This window comes from Lolium rigidum, chromosome 5 (assembly GCF_022539505.1).
Source record: "Lolium rigidum isolate FL_2022 chromosome 5, APGP_CSIRO_Lrig_0.1, whole genome shotgun sequence".
NCBI lineage: Eukaryota > Viridiplantae > Streptophyta > Magnoliopsida > Poales > Poaceae > Lolium > Lolium rigidum.
Window position 1 is genome coordinate 69,177,547 of NC_061512.1, and position 17,669 is coordinate 69,195,215.

Sequence of the window (17,669 nt, forward strand, 5' to 3'; positions counted from 1 at the left end):
AGAATATCCTTTGCCCGAGGCAGAGGCTCGCCAAACTTGCACTAGATCTATAATGAAATAGCATGTTGTGAACCTAAAAATAATTTTTACAAAAAATCCTAAGCATTATATCATGTACCTGTAGTTCAAATCTGGTCGGCCTTCTACCGATTCGAGAGAAATTTGTCATTTTCATGAGGGGTGGACGGAAAGGTTCCATATACACCGGTTAAGAAATTGTCCATATTATGTGGTCTTGTATTTTTGAAAAATGTGTTGGTACCAATGTGAAACTTTAATTTGGTGGTTGCTTCACAAAACACCCCGTTTTCGACACCTCAAAAATGGAAAATGATTTTTTTGTGCGATGAAATGGAAAACTTCCTCCTGCAACATCGTAAGACATCTCAAGATACACAAGTGTGCACAACATGGGCACATTATCACAAACTATGCCACGATTCTATCTATAACATTGGTTGTTTGACCTAAATGCCATGAAACCTCGAACATGATAGCTCATTTTGTGAAGAATTTTTTGTGATGTTTGCAATTTTCCAACTTTAATATTTTTCCTTGCAAATATGACACATAATATGACACCACGCGAAGGTTTCACATTGTTTGGATCGTTTTCAAAATTTATATGCCCGTTTCAAACTATATTCAAAACGGCGGGCAAGAAGATCCTTTGCCCGGGGCTGAGGCTCGCCAAACTTGCACTAGATCTATAATGAAATAGCATGTTGTGAACCTAAAAATGATTTTTACAAAAAATCCTGAGCATTATATCATGTACCTGTAGTTCAAATCTGGTCGGCTTCCTACCGATTCGGCAGGAATTTGTCATTTTCATGAGGGGTGGGAGGAAAGGTTCCATATACACCGGTTAAGAAATTGTCCATATTATGTGGTCTAGTATTTTTGAAAAATGTGTTGGTACCAATGTGAAACATTAATTTGGTGGTTGCTTCACAAAACACCCCATTTTCGACTCCTCAAAAATGGAAAATGATTTTTTCGTGCAATGAAATGGAAAACTACCTCCTGCAACATCGTAAGACATCCCAAGATGCACATGTGTGCACAATATGGGCACATTATCACAAACTATGCCACGATTCTATCCATAACATTGGTTGTTTGACCTAAATGCCATGAAACCTCGAACATGATAGCTCATTTTGTGAAGGATTTTTTGTGATGTTTGCAATTTTCAAACTTATATATTTTTCCTTGCAAATATGACACATAATATGACACCACGCGAAGGTTTCACATTGTTTGGATCGTTTTCAAATTTTATATGCCCATTTCAAACTATATTCAAAACGGCGGGCAAGAAGATCCTTTACCCGGGGCTGAGGCTCACCAAACTTGCACTAGATCTCTTATGAAATAGCATGTTGTGAACCTAAAAATGATTTTTACAAAAAATTCTGAGCATTATATCATGTACCTGTAGTTCAAATCTGGTCGGTCTCCTACCGATTCGGCAGGAATTTGTCTTTTTCATGAGGGATGGACGGAAAGGTTCCAGATACACCGGTCAATAAATTGTCTATCTTATGTGGTCTAGTATTTTTGAAAAATGTGTTGGTACCAATGTGAAATTTTAATTTGGTGGTTGCTTCACAAAACACCCCGTTTTTGACACCTCAAAAATAGAAAATGGTTTTTTCGTGCGATGAAATGGAAAACTTCCTCCTACAACATCGTAAGACATCCCAAGATGCACATGTGTGCACAATATGGGCACATTATCACAAACTATGCGACGATTCTAGCCATAACATTGGTTGTTCTGTGTGAAAGCCATAAAACATCAGACATGATAGCTCATTTTTTGAAGATTTTTTGAGATATTTTCAATATTCCGTGTTTCATATTTTTCCAAGATAGATCTTATTTTTCTAAATTTTTTGATATATTATTTGTATTTTTATGAATTATAATGATTTAGTTATGATTTTTCGAAGATTAATGTGGTAAAATGGAAAATAGCTATGCCGACGGCTTTGCCGTCGGCACAGGGCTGAAATATGTGCCGACGGCAAAGCTGTCGGCACAGTCCTCACGCTGTTACTTCGCCATTACGACGGAGAGGCTGTGCCGACGGCCGAAATTGTGCCGACGGTTGCCGTCGGCACAGACCTTCATGTGCCGACGGTTTTCATGTGCCGACGGCTAACCTGCTGGCCTGGCCGGAACGGGTCCTGTGCCGACGGCCCCGATATTTTGCCGTCGGCACAGGATCTAGCCATCGGCACCTCGGCGCGTTCACGTAGTGTTACCGCATATGTTACCGCCACTGTTGTCATTACTCTTGTTGCAAGCACTAAATCTTTTGTTACGGCTAGCTTAAATATGAGAGACATTTGCATGCAGATCTTGCTAGTCTAACACTTAACTAGATTTAGATGTGCGCCTTGGCGCACGATCCCGTGAAATCCGCACCGATTTACATTTTGTATAATGACAATGAAAATCCAACGTAAAATATTAATTCATTTTTTAGCTTTTACAAACAAAGTGAATATCATGAAATTAGGATGAAACAAACAAAATCACGAACAGAGTAGCACATGCTTATATATATTCAGGAAAATAGAGGAATATTTTGGTGCTCGCCTTGGCTCGTGGTCCTGGTAAAAAGTTTGTAAAGCACTATATTAAGCATATGTAGAAATCAAATGAAAAATCTATCCAATGGGTGAAACGATATGTATCAACCTTACCTTAGACATAAAGAACATTTGTGTTTTCTTGCCTTATAATATGTATGTATTTATATAGCTTGTGCTTTGGATTTTCTAGTTGCAATAAATAAAAGTTCAGGATCTCATTTCATGTGAATTCAACCTATGTCACTGTATAAATGCACTAGGCAAGCTTTTTTTTTTCCTGTACTACTCATATACCTATGAGCATATACTCTTGCCTTTATTTTCTTTAAGAACTCCTTCCCAGATATATGCATGGTGTTACACAATCTGAGAAACTTGTGATTTTCTCGTAAGCATAAATCTTAGATGCAAGACATCTACATGGTGGTACAAAATCTGAGAAACTCGTGATTTTCTCACGAGTATAAATCTCAGGATCTATGCTTCTACAGATAGACACTTTCTCCCAGCAGGCCTTATAGGTGGCCAAAGCCCCTTGCTGCCTTGGGTGTGATCCATGTGGCTTCACTATCTCTTGCTTCCCTGGCGTCTTCTCTCCTGGATCAGCTCATCGGTGCAGCGCGTTGCTCCATCGACACCTGCAAGCAGCTCTAAGCCTTGTGAACCCTGGCTGGAACAATCTGAGTGCAAGAGATGGAGACCTGCTGCCGAAAGAGATGATCAAGGACAGCCTCATGTGCATGGTTCAGCAGTACAAGTCGAGCTGAAGCTGGGATGCTACTCCGCCTCGGCCACCACTTCATGTCCTCGAGATTTCTTGTTTTACCTTTAGGTTTCCCCTGTTGTTTCTAGCTGGAAAGACGGTCCCTGTAATGAACTTTTAGTTTCTGCCTGAGGGCATTCCTGTCTTTTACTTTCAGCAAAAAAGAAGATGATGATGTAAAAAGACTTGGTTTCATTGATGAAAATGGAGCCGGGGCTCCCCTCGTTGGAGCCCTCTTCTAAAAAAAAGATGCAAGACATCCATGACACCCAATAGCATCAACTGACTAAATACTGTGTGTCTGGGCATATATTTTTGAAAATTGAGAAATAACAAAGAGATCCTTTGATACCCAAGAAAAATAGAACATGGACAAATAATTTTCCTTCCCCATTAAAAATCTGCTCACTTTTCTCTCACCCACACATCACAGACAACACACAAACAAACATATTAATACTTTTATTCAGAGAACATTTACCTAGTTTGCTTCAGGGTCTCAAACTCAAGTTCTTGTGGTAATTGTCCGAGCTACAGTATGCTCCAGCGACTGTCACCTTCTTACATGCTTCTTGATGTTTGCCTCCAACTTGACCCTTCGCTGCTTGCCATCGCTGACGGATGGTTTTGGGCTCGTCCTTCCTCCCAAACTCCTTGTGCTCCCTGGTGCACAGGAATACTCTAAACACCTGCAACTGATCACAATTATATATTTTGTACATATTTACATAAAGGGCGCAACAAAAGAGAGATGAACTGCATAAGAATAAAGCAGAGTGCAAGGGAGAAAATCCCGAGCTATTTATGATCCATGGGAAAGAATACCTAATCATGAAGTAAAGGAAGATCATTGTTTCCATGTACTGCAACAGCGACTCCCCGCACCACATATCTCTTGGACATAATATATACATATAATATAGCCGCAACACAGCTAAACATGCAAAAAAAAAATCAAGTTTCAGTCATTCTCGAAATTATATCTATCTGAAGAGCTTTCTTTACTTACTGCTTAATAAGAGATTAAGGACCGAATTAGAGCACATGACCAAGTATACAAATGGCTGGCCAAGATTGGCAGCACCAAGTTAACATAAAATGCAGGTAGAAAGTCTGCACACCACAACTCAGAAGTGTCAACTTGGATGATTTCCGCAATTAAAAACTGAATCCTATGTCCAAGCAGAACATCAGGTAGCAGATTTCAGTTTCGCTTCCTAATTACATCATAGTTTTGTGGCCTTTCTTACCATTTAATTAAAGAAAGGTGTGGTTTCTTAATTCAATAATCACGAATAATGCACCAATATCTAGGAAATCAGAGGTTATGGAGTATTTGGATCTCACCTGAACTTTCTGACACCTCCGTTATATCATGGCCTTACATATGATTCGGGAAAATACATGAGATATTTAACTGTGTTTGAATCTTTAAAAAGGAAGTATAAATTTCCCTTCATCTATGTGCACCGACAAAGCAATACAAATATCGCTGACTAAAAATATATGAAGTCAATTTTGGAACAAATATCGCTGACAAAACGCGCCAATTAAACACGTCCTAAGAAATTCAGTGACAGTGTGCGACTACAATATCGTAAAAAGCATAAGATATACACCTTTTGTGCATAAGCTGCTCTTTCCCTGCAGTAGATGATGAAGACACACAGTTAACCTTGGCCAGTTAAAAAATACAATGCCAAACATCTATAAGTAGGAAGAAAACATTGCAGAAGTATAGAATGTAAAAAAGGATCCGCTATGAAAGATTGAGGAGAGTGTATATCTTCCATTTCATTATTTCAGCCATGGCTTTTTTTAGGGCACGTTGAATCATGACAGCTCCAGAATTAACACAATATTTTTTACCTCTTATCGGTAAGTTGATAACTGTTAAATTTTACCTCTTATCTCGTTAAAGCCATCAGGTAAGAATTAACACAATATTTTTTTGAGAATTAAAAAAGCTCCAGAATTAACAAACAAACCTAGTAAACACATAAATCTGATGCTATATCAATTTTTTCTTATACATGAGGACCATAAATATGCAAGTCCGAGGTCTTTGCCCAATGTATTCTAAAATATTAGGTAGCCTCTACTGATCCATGTACCAAAACCTAGAAAAAAGATAAGAGATTTAACTGTAGGTATCTGAAATAACACTTGTTAATAATAATAACTATCAAAGTTTCTGGTAGCATGTCCATCCTCAAGTGGATAAATACGTAAAGCTTCTTCAAATGATTTCAAAAATGCTAGTGGTTAAGTACACAAGAGAATACAAAACACTCAAGAGGGAGCGGCAAAAATGCTTCAAGTGAATCATGTTCGGCTAATCTAGATAGAAGATCACCAAAAAAACTCTTCCATCAGTGCGGCACACTTAAAAATAAAACTATCCATGGTCAGATAAAACTTTAATTTCGTCGGATCAACATATATCGTTCATGTTCGCGGAAAGCATTTTGTGAGGTAATCATATAATTCTAGTTTGTTTAAAGCAAAGCAATATAGAAAATGATGTGTTCTTCTAGCTCAACCCGATAACCATGTTTAACCAATGCGGTGCATAGCATACATAGCAGTACATGCCAATTGCATAGAGAGAGTGAACCAACTAACTAAAAGGAAGAACCGTAGATGGGCAAAGCCAGAACAATGGAAAAGCTAATAACTGCAGAGTATAGATGTCTAATTGCTGAAAACATTGCACGCTGATGTGCGCCTATTGTTTGTCAATTAGCTAATATGAGAATAAAATTATACTGCAAATAGAACACTTCTCTAGCTGGCTACACACTGTCATTTTGTTGCCCCTTGGTGATAAGACTTCCATATGAGGTTGCAGCAAGTCAGCCTAAGGATAGAGATGCCTTGTTTACCTCGGGATGGTAGAGAGATGGCGAGATCGCTAGTGTTGACACCTTGCCAGGGGTTAGACTGACCACGGCGAATCCCACGACTGTACCTCCGTGTGTGGCTCAACATTGCAGACGCGATCCCAGAGTAGAGCCCAAGGCGGATATCCTGAATGACAAAACAATGACATGTAGAGGGTACATAAGCTATAATTGAATGGTAGTGAAATATCATGCCTATTACATGTGTCATTTCGTGACAAACAATCGAGCTTAATCACAAATAAATGGTAAACATGAATTGTAATGAAGCAACGGTCATTATCCCTAGCACCCATTAGCTATTTTTTTCCAAAATGCAAACTCAAATTTAATAACGATAAGTATTAAAGAGCATTTCCAGCATCTCAAAACAGAGCACTTGAAACAGAGCATTTCTGAACACCTTTGAAGTTGCTGGTAAACAAAAGCAAATCCTAAAGGCTTATGAAAGTCGATGATAAACATCAAATAAGCTGAAACACGTGAATTTGGACACAAAATAAACTGTGAGAAAATATTTACCAGAACTCGTCAAACGAAAAATATGGAAAATCTTTACCTGAACCTGTCAAATGACTTTTCACCAAATTTTCACGAAAATGGCTAATAATATTTGCCAAGACAATATTTATTTCTAAACAGATTAGTGCATAATCATGAACTCTAAACTGAAATTTTAATCGAGCCTGGCTACCAGAAGGGAAGATATCACTTCGTATTCATCATATGAGGATCATGCGGAACAATTTCCTCCTATATGGCTATATCATTAGGTTTACAAGAGAAGCCTCAATTAAAGAAAAAGATGTAATCAAAGAAAAAGTTTCCATATAAAATACACCATGGTCAGAATGAATTTCTCTACATATCCACAACAACAATTGGTCCTCCTCTTTATTTCTCCTACTAAATAATGTGATTTGACTGGCCGTAGATATTGCAGCCCACAAGATTTTCCTCTTTATTTCTCTACATATCCCGTAGATACTGCAGCCCACAAGATATTGCAGCCCACAATTGGTCCTCCTCCACAATAATGCGTAATCCGGGGAACGCGTGCCTGGGCGTGCCTCAATTATGAATTTTCATTTTAGACATGCAGCCCAGAAGATTTTGAAACATACTCCCTCCGTTCCTAGATTTAAGGTGTATAGTTTTTTAATAAAAAACTCCAAAATACAAGGTATATTGCGTTGGACAAATTGTGTGGATATTTTTTTAGGGATTTTCTTGTGTTTTCTTATCTTTTAAAAACTCCTCTATTTTATCATGTCAACTGTCTAGGATAAATCCCTCCAAAACCTTGTGTAGTTTTATCTCCACGTGTGTTTCTTAATTTTCATGCCAAAAACTATACACTTTATATCTAGGAACGGAGGGAGTAGTAAAGTATGGATATAAGAAATGTTGGATAGGATTAAAAAAAGTAATAGCAACATGGTATAGTATGGATATCGTCTCCAGATTTTGAAACACTACCAGAATGCAATCCTCCAGAATAACTATCAGAATGCCACATGATCAAAGATTGTTGCAAGAACACTTTTAACGTTCCTGAGAGCTCAAGTGAATTGAGTCGACAAAAAGAATGCAATAGTGGATGCACACGAGCCATATTCATGCAATATTCCAAGATTCAAGTCGAAAACAAATTACCATTTTGGGTCTCCCTTGTTGCTTGAAATTAATATATTGCCAATATGCCAACTTCTTGACCTCCTCAATCCATACATGCCCCATCTCTCGAAACAGAACTATCAAGGAAAAAATCTATCAGAACAGAGCACTGTTAATTTGCGCCTCTAAAATGCACATTTTCTTTTGGATCATAGGGTGAGCGTAAAATTATAGGAACAGATCCAAGAAAGCAAAACTATATTTTTTTGCTTATTAGAAACAGAGAGATGTTGACTGAACTCATAAGTCATATCCATGTAATGCTCCAAACAATTTATCCACTTTCAAACTATTTCTAACAAAACAAAATTAAAAGGGGTTCTCGTTCACACTGTAGAAGTACTTCAACATCAATGGTGAACTAAATCCTCTAATTTGATTATACAACACCTATAAATCTTATTGCATCCTAGTGATAGGTACATGAACAAGTCTGAAACTAAAGGATGCACATCATCAAAATCCGCTAAAATGAAAACCCTATGAGTTCACTAATATAAGACGTTTAGGAAAACTGAACTTACTCGTTAGAGATCAATTCTCACAATGCAGACCGCTGGACGCACAACATAAAAGTACCAAAAATATGCAAGCTTATATACATCGTGTGCTTATTCTTGCAAACAATAGAGTGCATTTAATGTCGTAAATAGTAGCAAGTAATTGTAAGTATGAAGTAAATACCATGAATGTAGATGACCTTGCCTGCAAAATGGTCAGTTTGTTCTTGGCCTGCGAAAGGGAAAGTGGGATCAAAACAAAGATATAAAAAATGGCACCTTCTGTGAACTAATGATCTAATCGTACCTAGATCTTCTCTGAAGTTTCCTTTGTACTGCAAAATATACTTTGTCTGTTAGCTGCTGACAACCCTGGATTGTCAAGAACAAAATAATAACAAAACATATCAGAAGACATGATCAAGTAAATGTATCCAAGGTCACAAAAAGAATTGCTTAAATATCTTATATGCCCTAGGCCTGATAACCGTTGAACAATCATTTTTCAGATATTAATTCATCAGTAATATCCTAAATGATCAAATTATGCAGAAAACTGTATATAACATAAATGACGTCAGGGCAGAAAAAATTAAATGCGACCAGCCACACACCAAGAAAGTAATTAAACCAACCATCCAGGATTGAACACTCTCCAGCAAGTTAGATCCGACGCCAAGGAGGAGAGCACCTGAATACAGCAAAAACAGAAGTTAAACAATACAGATGTACAAGGGTAGCAAGCAGATAGTATCTACAAAGACCAAATGGAGCAGAAAACATGAGACAAATGACAATAAGACAAAGCAATCTAAAGCAAGGGGCTCGTGCTACAAATGGAACCAATAGACTGAGCCGCATCTACAGATACACGATGAGGTCACACATCAATCAGGCATGCCGAATAAAAACGGGAAAAGTTGAGAACCATGACCTAATCACTTATCTAGATACGCGGAAATAAGAAAGAAACAAAAGCTCACCTAGGGCTTAGAACCTTCATCTAGGCATTGGAGGCCAACGTGCAAGGACATTGGCCACAACCGGGCTGCCGACTGTAGACCTCAATCTTTATCACTGGTTGCGCCCTTGCCGCTCGCTGGTGGCCACGACACCGAGAGTTCGTGCTGCCTCGGCGACTTCATTCCCTATTTCATGACCGTTAGTTGCCCTGCACAGTAAATCAGAGGCATTGGAGGTGCTGCAGAAGCATATTTTAGTAGAAAGAACAAACATGAAAATAAAGGAAAATTCAGAGACATGTATTGCATCAGAATTCGATTTATTTATAACTAAAATCATTATTTAAAAATATCAACCGAATGAAAATAGAAAAAACCTTTTACTTCAATCCCATTTATATATAAACTCAGAACTATGCAAGGAAAACGAATACTAACAAAGCATGAGACATCTGACCCTTAAATCATTACCTTAATTATTCAGAAGGATTTAGTATTAAATGGACTTAACAATTGGCATCCACCACCAACAGTTTCATAGTCATTTAATTTCTAGATCACAAAAACTACAACGACAACAAATTCGATTAAACAATGTATCCAGATTATGATCTCTAGAGAACAAACTGAGGCAAGAAATGAATCTTGACTAATTCTAGAGGAAAGCTACTGAAATTCTAAATAACCTAACATCTTAAGAAAGAAAGTAGCAAATAATTAGTGAGAAAATAGCTCACCTGAATATGTTCATCTTCCTTCCACAATATTTACACATCAGATGGCAATATCTATAAGGCGCTGAATAATTTGTAAGCACAACAGAATAAGCGCATCATATTCATGGTCAAAAAAGTTATTTACAATGAAGGTACGGATCTAGTTTTCATATAGATGATATAGTAGAGGAACACTCTGGAATGCAGTATGCCATGAACTAACCTTATGAAGTAATCATACATTCAGTTATTCTTGAGAAGTTAAAATGGGCGCAGGATCCAATACTAAGAACGATGGTGTGCCTTAAACTCCTAGCTCCGTATATCGCCGTCTCTCGAGCGTGCTCCGCCTTGCAGCAAGTCTTCCCCGACACGCTGCTGGGAGCCTGGGACACCTGGACAGAGAATCCATGGCAGCGTTAGCAGGGCCCTGTTATGTGGCGCAGCTGCGGCATAACTTCTCCTAGCGATGCACAGAGATGGGGGTCACGCAACAAGCAGCAAATCATATATCCATCTCTTGTGACACTGCAAGCTTGATATGAATGGAGCAAATCTAAGTAGCAAGTACACTGCACAATAACCTTCAGTCCATATACCTCTACACAAAAGAAAAATAAGAATTCAGATACATGGCAGATCTCAACTATTGTTTAAACATCTCAACTAAGCAATTATATAAAGAACCTACAGTGTCAATCCTCTTTAGATCTGAAACCTAGGCTATCTGAGAAAAGCATGTAGTCCAAAAAAAAAAAGCTAAATCAGATGCAAATTAAAATGTGCAGAAAAAGAGAGAGAGAGAGAGAGAGAGAGAGAGCTCGAACCGGCAACGTAGATGACCTCCTTCTGCCCCAAACGAAGAGGGGTTGGGTGGAGGGGCAGATCCCGGCAGGCCAACGGCCACTGCGCGAGACGAAGAGAAGCCGAGATAGAGGGAGATGCAGCGCGCCGCTGGGTCTCTCTTCCTCCTCCGTCAGTACCCTATTCACTGTTTCTCCCTCTCTGACCCTCACTGGACGTGGCACGTCCCAGTGCCCCTTCTCTGTGCTCCTCCTTCTATGCACGACCGGGGCATGGCGAGTAGGGAGGGGGGAAGAAGAAGAAACTGGGGAGAGGAGCAGGACGAGTGGCAGCGAGAGAGGAGCGGGAGGGGCAGCGGCGACGAATTGGAGGAGGAGAGGATGGGAGGGAGAGAGAACGGGGAGAGGCAGAGATATTTTCGGCTCCCTTTCTGGGATAAAGCAATGACGTTTTCTTCCCTTCCCTGAGCCAATATCACGTCAACACGTGGCAGTAGTTGGAGCAAGCGAAGCTAGCAACGCCCAGCCCCCGCGCGCCTGATGGCATGGCGTGGATAGCCTCTCCATGCCCCATGGAGGTGCTTATACCTTTAGATTCCAGGCTGGGCGGTTTTACTTTTGTTTTTCTGGAAATTGGTGAGCTCTGGCCTCTGCATGGGCTGATTCACACAACCAATTAAATATGTGTACTTGCTACTTAGATTTGCTTTCAGTTCTGTGTCCATGGATCCGCAGTACTTCACAAGCAAGTTACATCAAATTACCGTGATGCATGCCATATATGAACGGATATGATATACTTATATAAAGTGATGTTCCGATGGATGGATATAAAAGCATGCGTGGCCCTGCATGCATATGATAAATTTATAGGCTTGAATTAATTGACCGGCCTCGATTTGCATCAGAGGTAAGCGACCGGGAGCACCTGCAAAAGAGAAAAAGAGACCGATGCCTCTAGCTATTTGCATTTGGTGACTCGGTACTTTACTTATCTTTTTTCATCTGGACGCACAAATGCCTTCAATTTCCTACATATTCTAAAACCACAAGTGGAAATGCATGGATAGATAAGACATAACAAGGTATCTAGCTATAGCCAAAGGCGTGGACAATTGAGCGCCACATTTCTGAGATTCTATGGTAGCTCAATTTATATTATGTATTGACTTTGTTTTATTAGCTTATCCATTTTTCGGATCTAATGTTTGGACCTTTGGTGGAATCGAATTGATTTTGTACTGTACATGCAACAACTAGCCGACCCACATATATCTTTTGTGATGCCCACCTGCAATGTTGTGCAAGCGCCCTACGTCAGATTCTGTGAGCACTTTGGCTTTGTATTGGTTATCATCATAAATAATTTAGTTTCTGTTTTTTTCCAGTTCCTTTATTTTTTTGAATTTTTTCAGCAATCGCAAGGAAGTGCATACATTTTTGTAAACATAAGTGTAAGTTTTCTGGAAGCATATATAAGATCACATATCCGAATGGGAAGCACTATCTTTATTATAACTAGCACAGTGGCCCTCGCATGCGAGGGCGATCTTTACTCCATTAAAAGTGTTTGCTATAAATTCAAGTTTTCATATATTTTCATGCTATCGGATTGAACATCAACACTTTGATTCTATAGCTAGTGTTTATAACACGTTAAGTATAATATCATAGCCATGGGAATATAAAATTGTGAAGTAATGATCGTTGTGTGATTTATAAAATAAATATATACTCCCTCCGTTTCAAAATAAATGTCACAGATTTATCTAGATTCGCATGTATCTACACACTAAACACATGTAGATACTTACGAATCTAGACATATCCGGGACACTCATTTTGGACAGAGGGAGTATACTAATGACTTATTATATGGTCATTAGCACATGGTATTAATAAGTCAAACAAATCATTGAATCCCCGAGTTAGCGAGTCTATAAGTGGTGTTAGACCTATACACAAAGATAAAATTAGAATTAGCATCAATATCAACACGGTGTAGTGAAAAAAATGTCCACCGGAGCAATTGCCGGATCTGTTTATGTACAACCATGTTGATCAATCAGACACGGTTAACTAAGTATAAGGTACCTGATTAATGTATGTGGTTTGCTTTACCATAGAATTTTCTAGCCACATTTTTTAATATATATTTTAATATAGAATACGCTCCCTGTGTTATAAACAAATATGAGGATAGAAGTTCAGATGAAAATATCACGAAACTTCTGGCAAGGGTGGTCCTCTCGCAAATGCGACATCATTATCCTTATTGTGTCAAAAGTACTATGAAATCAACTCATAGTTTAAAAGATATCCACATTATATTATATACGCTTCTATAATCCACCTAAATACAAAGATATACGAGCTATTATGATTTCCATTCTAATATTGTAAATTATTTTGTTCATCATCCTTATTGTGTTGAAAGTACCATGAAATCAACTCATAGTTTCAAAGATAATCACATTACCTTCTATATAGTTCTATAGTCCACCTAAATACAAAGATATATGTGCTATTATGATTTCTATTCAAAGGTTGTAAATTATTTTGTTTGAACCACTTTTGTTTGAAGCATAACTAAGTAGCATGAAATAAAAGTAAAATGAAAACGTAAAAAAGGTACGCTGAGGGCCACCCTTGGCATACCCTATATGCCGAGGGCCTCTAACGTAGCGTTGGCATACACCTACCGCCGTCAGGCTTCCATCGGTGGGCCGAACTACAAGGCCACGTGGCAGTAATCTATGCCGGTGGCTATGGTTTTGCCGACAGGAAGCCTCGACATAATGGCATGTATGCCGACGGCTAGGTTTTGCGGACGGCCATTTTAGAGCACTCGGCATGTCAGCATGTATGCCGATGACCCCTATATCATGCCACCCGTCTGTGTTTTAAACATAGCGAGAATCCAATTTTTGTAGCCTTATGATACTCACGTGGACAACTGGATATTGATCAGATTATTTTTTTAGAAATTTCTGCGTAGAGATATTAGTTCTGTATGTTTTGGCCACTCTACATTCCGACTAAAATCCATATCTTTTTACCACTAAACTACTACCATAAAATTAATTTGAATTAGAATCCTAACCGGAAGAAAATTTCAATTTTTCTTCCATACGTGACGTGATGATGCATGCTTAGTTTACTAATAGGAAAGCTAATTGATTTTTTTTGTTCCAGGTAGGCTTTCTATGTAGGAAACACGTGATGATGCTTGTACATGTAATGCCTCCATGTTACTCCTTTTTATTTTTCTTTCCCGTGGAAGATGTTCCACGTGACATATAATCCATGCCCATAAAATATATGCTTTTATGTGTTACGTAAAATCTTTAAATCTTGTCCATTAAAATTATAGATCTAACAGTTAAAATAATTTCGATGATGTGGATCAACGTAGTGTCTCTATTTTAGACTCTCGTATTATGCTTTTAGTATATAATAGATTTAAGAGAAATTTCTCTAACATTCTGATTTATGTTCTCCATATGATAAGTAAAGTTATTTTTTGAGAGAAACTTTCTCGAGTGGAATTTCACTTAATTACCCCATAAATTAAGCAATATCACATATTACACAAGATTACCATGTATGTGTATGCCAATCTAAGTTAGAATCAATAAGGCCTCAAGCACAATCATTACGAAACAATTGTAATTAAATTAAAGCCATGCATGTTACCAATTTTTCAGAAAATGTATTGCCTCAATTAGTGATGGAAAAATGTATATATAGATAGAGTTTGTGTGTGTGCATGTGCACATGTGTGAGCGCCGTGTGGTGGCGGTGGGGTGTGTGATTTTTTCGGTATTTAGCATCAGACCAAGCCAACAATGTATATATTGTTAACTCCCTATTTAAAGTTGTTTTAAACCATTTTCCTTCCGTATGCCTCTCAGATTCTTTAGCAAGAAAAAAAAAACAAGACATACATGACACATGCACTTTAAAACAGTGGAAATCTACAATTGCCATTTAATTTATTTACATAGTAGAACAGTCTCGTGATGTTTTCTGTAAAACAACTATAACTGCACATTATCATTCAATGGATTATAGCTGACATATGATGTAGGAAGATTCTTTCGCCAATTAATTTGATTAATAAGGATGACACAAATACGGTGCACCAGCTAGAAAATACATTATTTTTCTTGTTTTTGTCGACAAAGAACACACTTTTCGCTTAAGAGAGCAACTGCACCTTGTTATTTGGGGAGCCATAAAGTTGCACAATTTTTGTAAAACATTTACAGATGTACTTTATTCAATAAGATATTTAAAAACATGTAACTTTATTATAAAATATATATGATGACTCAAGTGCTCATACATTTTAATGCAAATCTGCAAGTTCATATGCCACCGAACTGATACTATGGAACAGGAAGCTGCCCATTTTGAGCGTGTACTGTAGCTGCAGGCGTCCCAGATTCTGATGCCCGCACCACTACTCCCTCTCTCATCTGGATTGACATATCACGAACACTATAAAAAGGACCTCGGTTTACACCCCTACAACCACAAATTATACGACCACAGACATTACAGCTGCCTATACTAACACTAGACCGTTCACTCCCGATCAAGAAAGAAGACACGAACTCTGCGGCCGGCCGGTCAACGATGGAGAAGGTGACAAGGCTGTCGGCGGAGAAGGCGGTGGTGATCTTCACGGCGAACATCGATTGCCCGATGAGCCATACGGTGACGACCCTCTTCTCTGGCCTCGGCGTAGGCGCGGTGGTGCACGAGCTGGACAAGGACCCACGCGGCCGCGACATGGAGCGGGATCTCGCCCGCCGCCTCGGCCGCAATCCGCCCGTCCCTGCCGTCTTCATCGGAGGCAAGCTCATCGGCTCCACCGACAGGATCATATCGTTGCATCTCAGCGGCAAGCTGGTGCCCATGCTCAAAGCCGCCGGAGCCATGTGGCTGTGACCCTCGGAACCTCACCAGCCAAATTTTGTTGGAAGTGAAACATCGGCAATTCCAGTTTTGGCAAATTTTGGACCTCGCGTGCATGAATGTATGCGTGCTTAACTTAAATACGAGAGATTTCCTTTTCCAATAAAAGTGTACGGGAGAATTGTTCAAGTAATTTGTTCAGGTGGATCGTCACGTGAGCGTAGCATACAGTTTCCTGTAGAGCGAGAGCACAAGACGTTTTGTTCTCCCTCTAGCAAGGCAAGTGTGACGTTTTGCTGCACTGCATATGACATTTTTCCAATAAGAGCTATGTATAGTGTAACTGAAATGTCTTAGTAGTATTGATGGTATATTACATTTGCAAGACGAGCACGCCAACAGATGACCAGTCTAATCGCAGCGCCGGCCTGAAAGGCTTGTTCCACGATGTTACTTGTCCCGTTAAAGATTCATGGCAACGCTTCGTAGGCACGCCAAACTAAGACTCAGGCGGCCGCACGTGCCACCAAGTCATCATGATATTTCCTCTCCCCTTATACTATCTTATCAGGAATAGAGACACTAAGATGGTGCAACGGTTCGCATCCCCTACCAGCTAAGGAGTGGCTAGGCTAGGAGATCATGCGGATGAGCGGGCCGGCTAAGGAGTAGTCCAAATGTGCAAAGTTTCAAGGAGGGTACTGGTTAAACCCTTTTATTTTGGTCAAGCCCATGACCGAATCTTCGAGCCGCTGACAAGCTCGGGGGCTACTATCGGGGTGATGGATAACCGGGTACCGATAGAAGTAAAAACTCTAGTAACTAGCTAAGGTAAAGTGCGCCCTTAGGTGCACAAGGACTAAGCCGGAAGCCTCATGTGATGGCTAGCCTTTGTTGGACCGGATGGCAAGGTGTGCCGGCTAGAAACGAAAAAGGCACCTGCCCCAAAGTCCATGCTACTAATGGGATGCGTGACATGTATACCGGCCGATGTTGACCCACCGCGCGGGCCAAGTTTCATGCCGGCATGGGGAGGAACGGACTTCCCCGTCGGGTCACACCCCAGCCTCCTGAGCAGTGTTGCCATGCCCGGAGGCTCGAGCCGTACACCCCAACGTTATCTACAATGCAAGACTCCCGAAAGGCCTATCATAAGGAGAAGAGTAGCGGCCAACGATTCCAGCACCGCCATCCCAATGACAGTAACCCCTCGGCCATACCGTGGTGTCCATGGCCAAGGCTAGACTTCTAGGCAGGTGGCAGGTGCATGGAAGATGTTTTTAATGCCTTCAATCATCATTATTGCACCCGAATATGATCTCTTTTAGCGATTTATCAATCTCCTTCCTCCTGGTGAAACAAACAAAATAGGGCGAGTTAGCATGGTACAATGATAAAAAAACTGCCTACTACTAAGGCATTTTAACGTCGTACACAACGTCACTTTCTGCACTCATCAACATCCCCAAGCTTAGAATCATGTTCATCCGTGAAGAATATATCAACTTGAGTGAACAGGGTTAACTTGTTCACGGAAGGCAAGTCGATAAAATGAATGAGGGCAATATAAAGAATGAAATTTTTAAGTGATGTGGAACTACTCTCAAATGTTATCTCTCTTATATAAGCCAAATGGACTAGGAGGCTTCCATACCTTATAAGAATGGTTCTTATTCAAAAATATTATCAAAAGCATAATGTAGCTTGTATTGTTTTTACCACGCAAGTACGCTGAAGTTTTCTCAAATATTTTTAGGGATCTTTTGTGCATCCAACTTTGGTTAAAAACCTTGAATGTTTTCTTTCAGTCGCTCTC

The 17,669-nt window shown here is 39.5% G+C and overlaps 1 protein-coding gene and 2 long non-coding RNA genes across 8 annotated transcripts; 1 reads left to right on the forward strand and 2 right to left on the reverse strand.

Moving 5' to 3' along the window:
* Positions 1-3,261: 3,261 nt before the first annotated feature.
* Positions 3,262-9,562, reverse strand: LOC124657701. Of its 6 annotated transcripts, XR_006988799.1 has the most exons (10): positions 9,433-9,556; positions 9,085-9,140; positions 8,757-8,821; positions 8,634-8,681; positions 7,929-8,026; positions 6,255-6,399; positions 4,989-5,013; positions 4,195-4,303; positions 3,851-4,058; positions 3,262-3,473 (listed from the first exon to the last, which is right to left on the reverse strand). It is a non-coding gene; the product is annotated as an uncharacterized LOC124657701 (long non-coding RNA). The 6 variants fall into 6 exon arrangements; XR_006988796.1 differs by having other exon boundaries at positions 4,195-5,013; positions 9,433-9,559; XR_006988798.1 differs by having other exon boundaries at positions 4,195-7,332; positions 9,433-9,562.
* A 2-nt stretch (positions 9,563-9,564) lies between these two features.
* LOC124657702 lies at positions 9,565-11,304 on the reverse strand. Its single transcript, XR_006988801.1, has 4 exons — positions 10,955-11,304; positions 10,351-10,522; positions 10,149-10,209; positions 9,565-9,620 (listed from the first exon to the last, which is right to left on the reverse strand). It is a non-coding gene; the product is annotated as an uncharacterized LOC124657702 (long non-coding RNA).
* Positions 11,305-15,484: 4,180 nt separating this feature from the next.
* Positions 15,485-16,196, forward strand: LOC124654692 (glutaredoxin-C15-like). Its single transcript, XM_047193690.1, has one exon. The coding sequence runs from the start codon at positions 15,572-15,574 to the stop codon at positions 15,884-15,886; it is 315 nt and encodes a 104-aa protein (XP_047049646.1). The 5' UTR covers positions 15,485-15,571; the 3' UTR covers positions 15,887-16,196.
* The last annotated feature ends 1,473 nt before the right edge of the window (positions 16,197-17,669 follow it).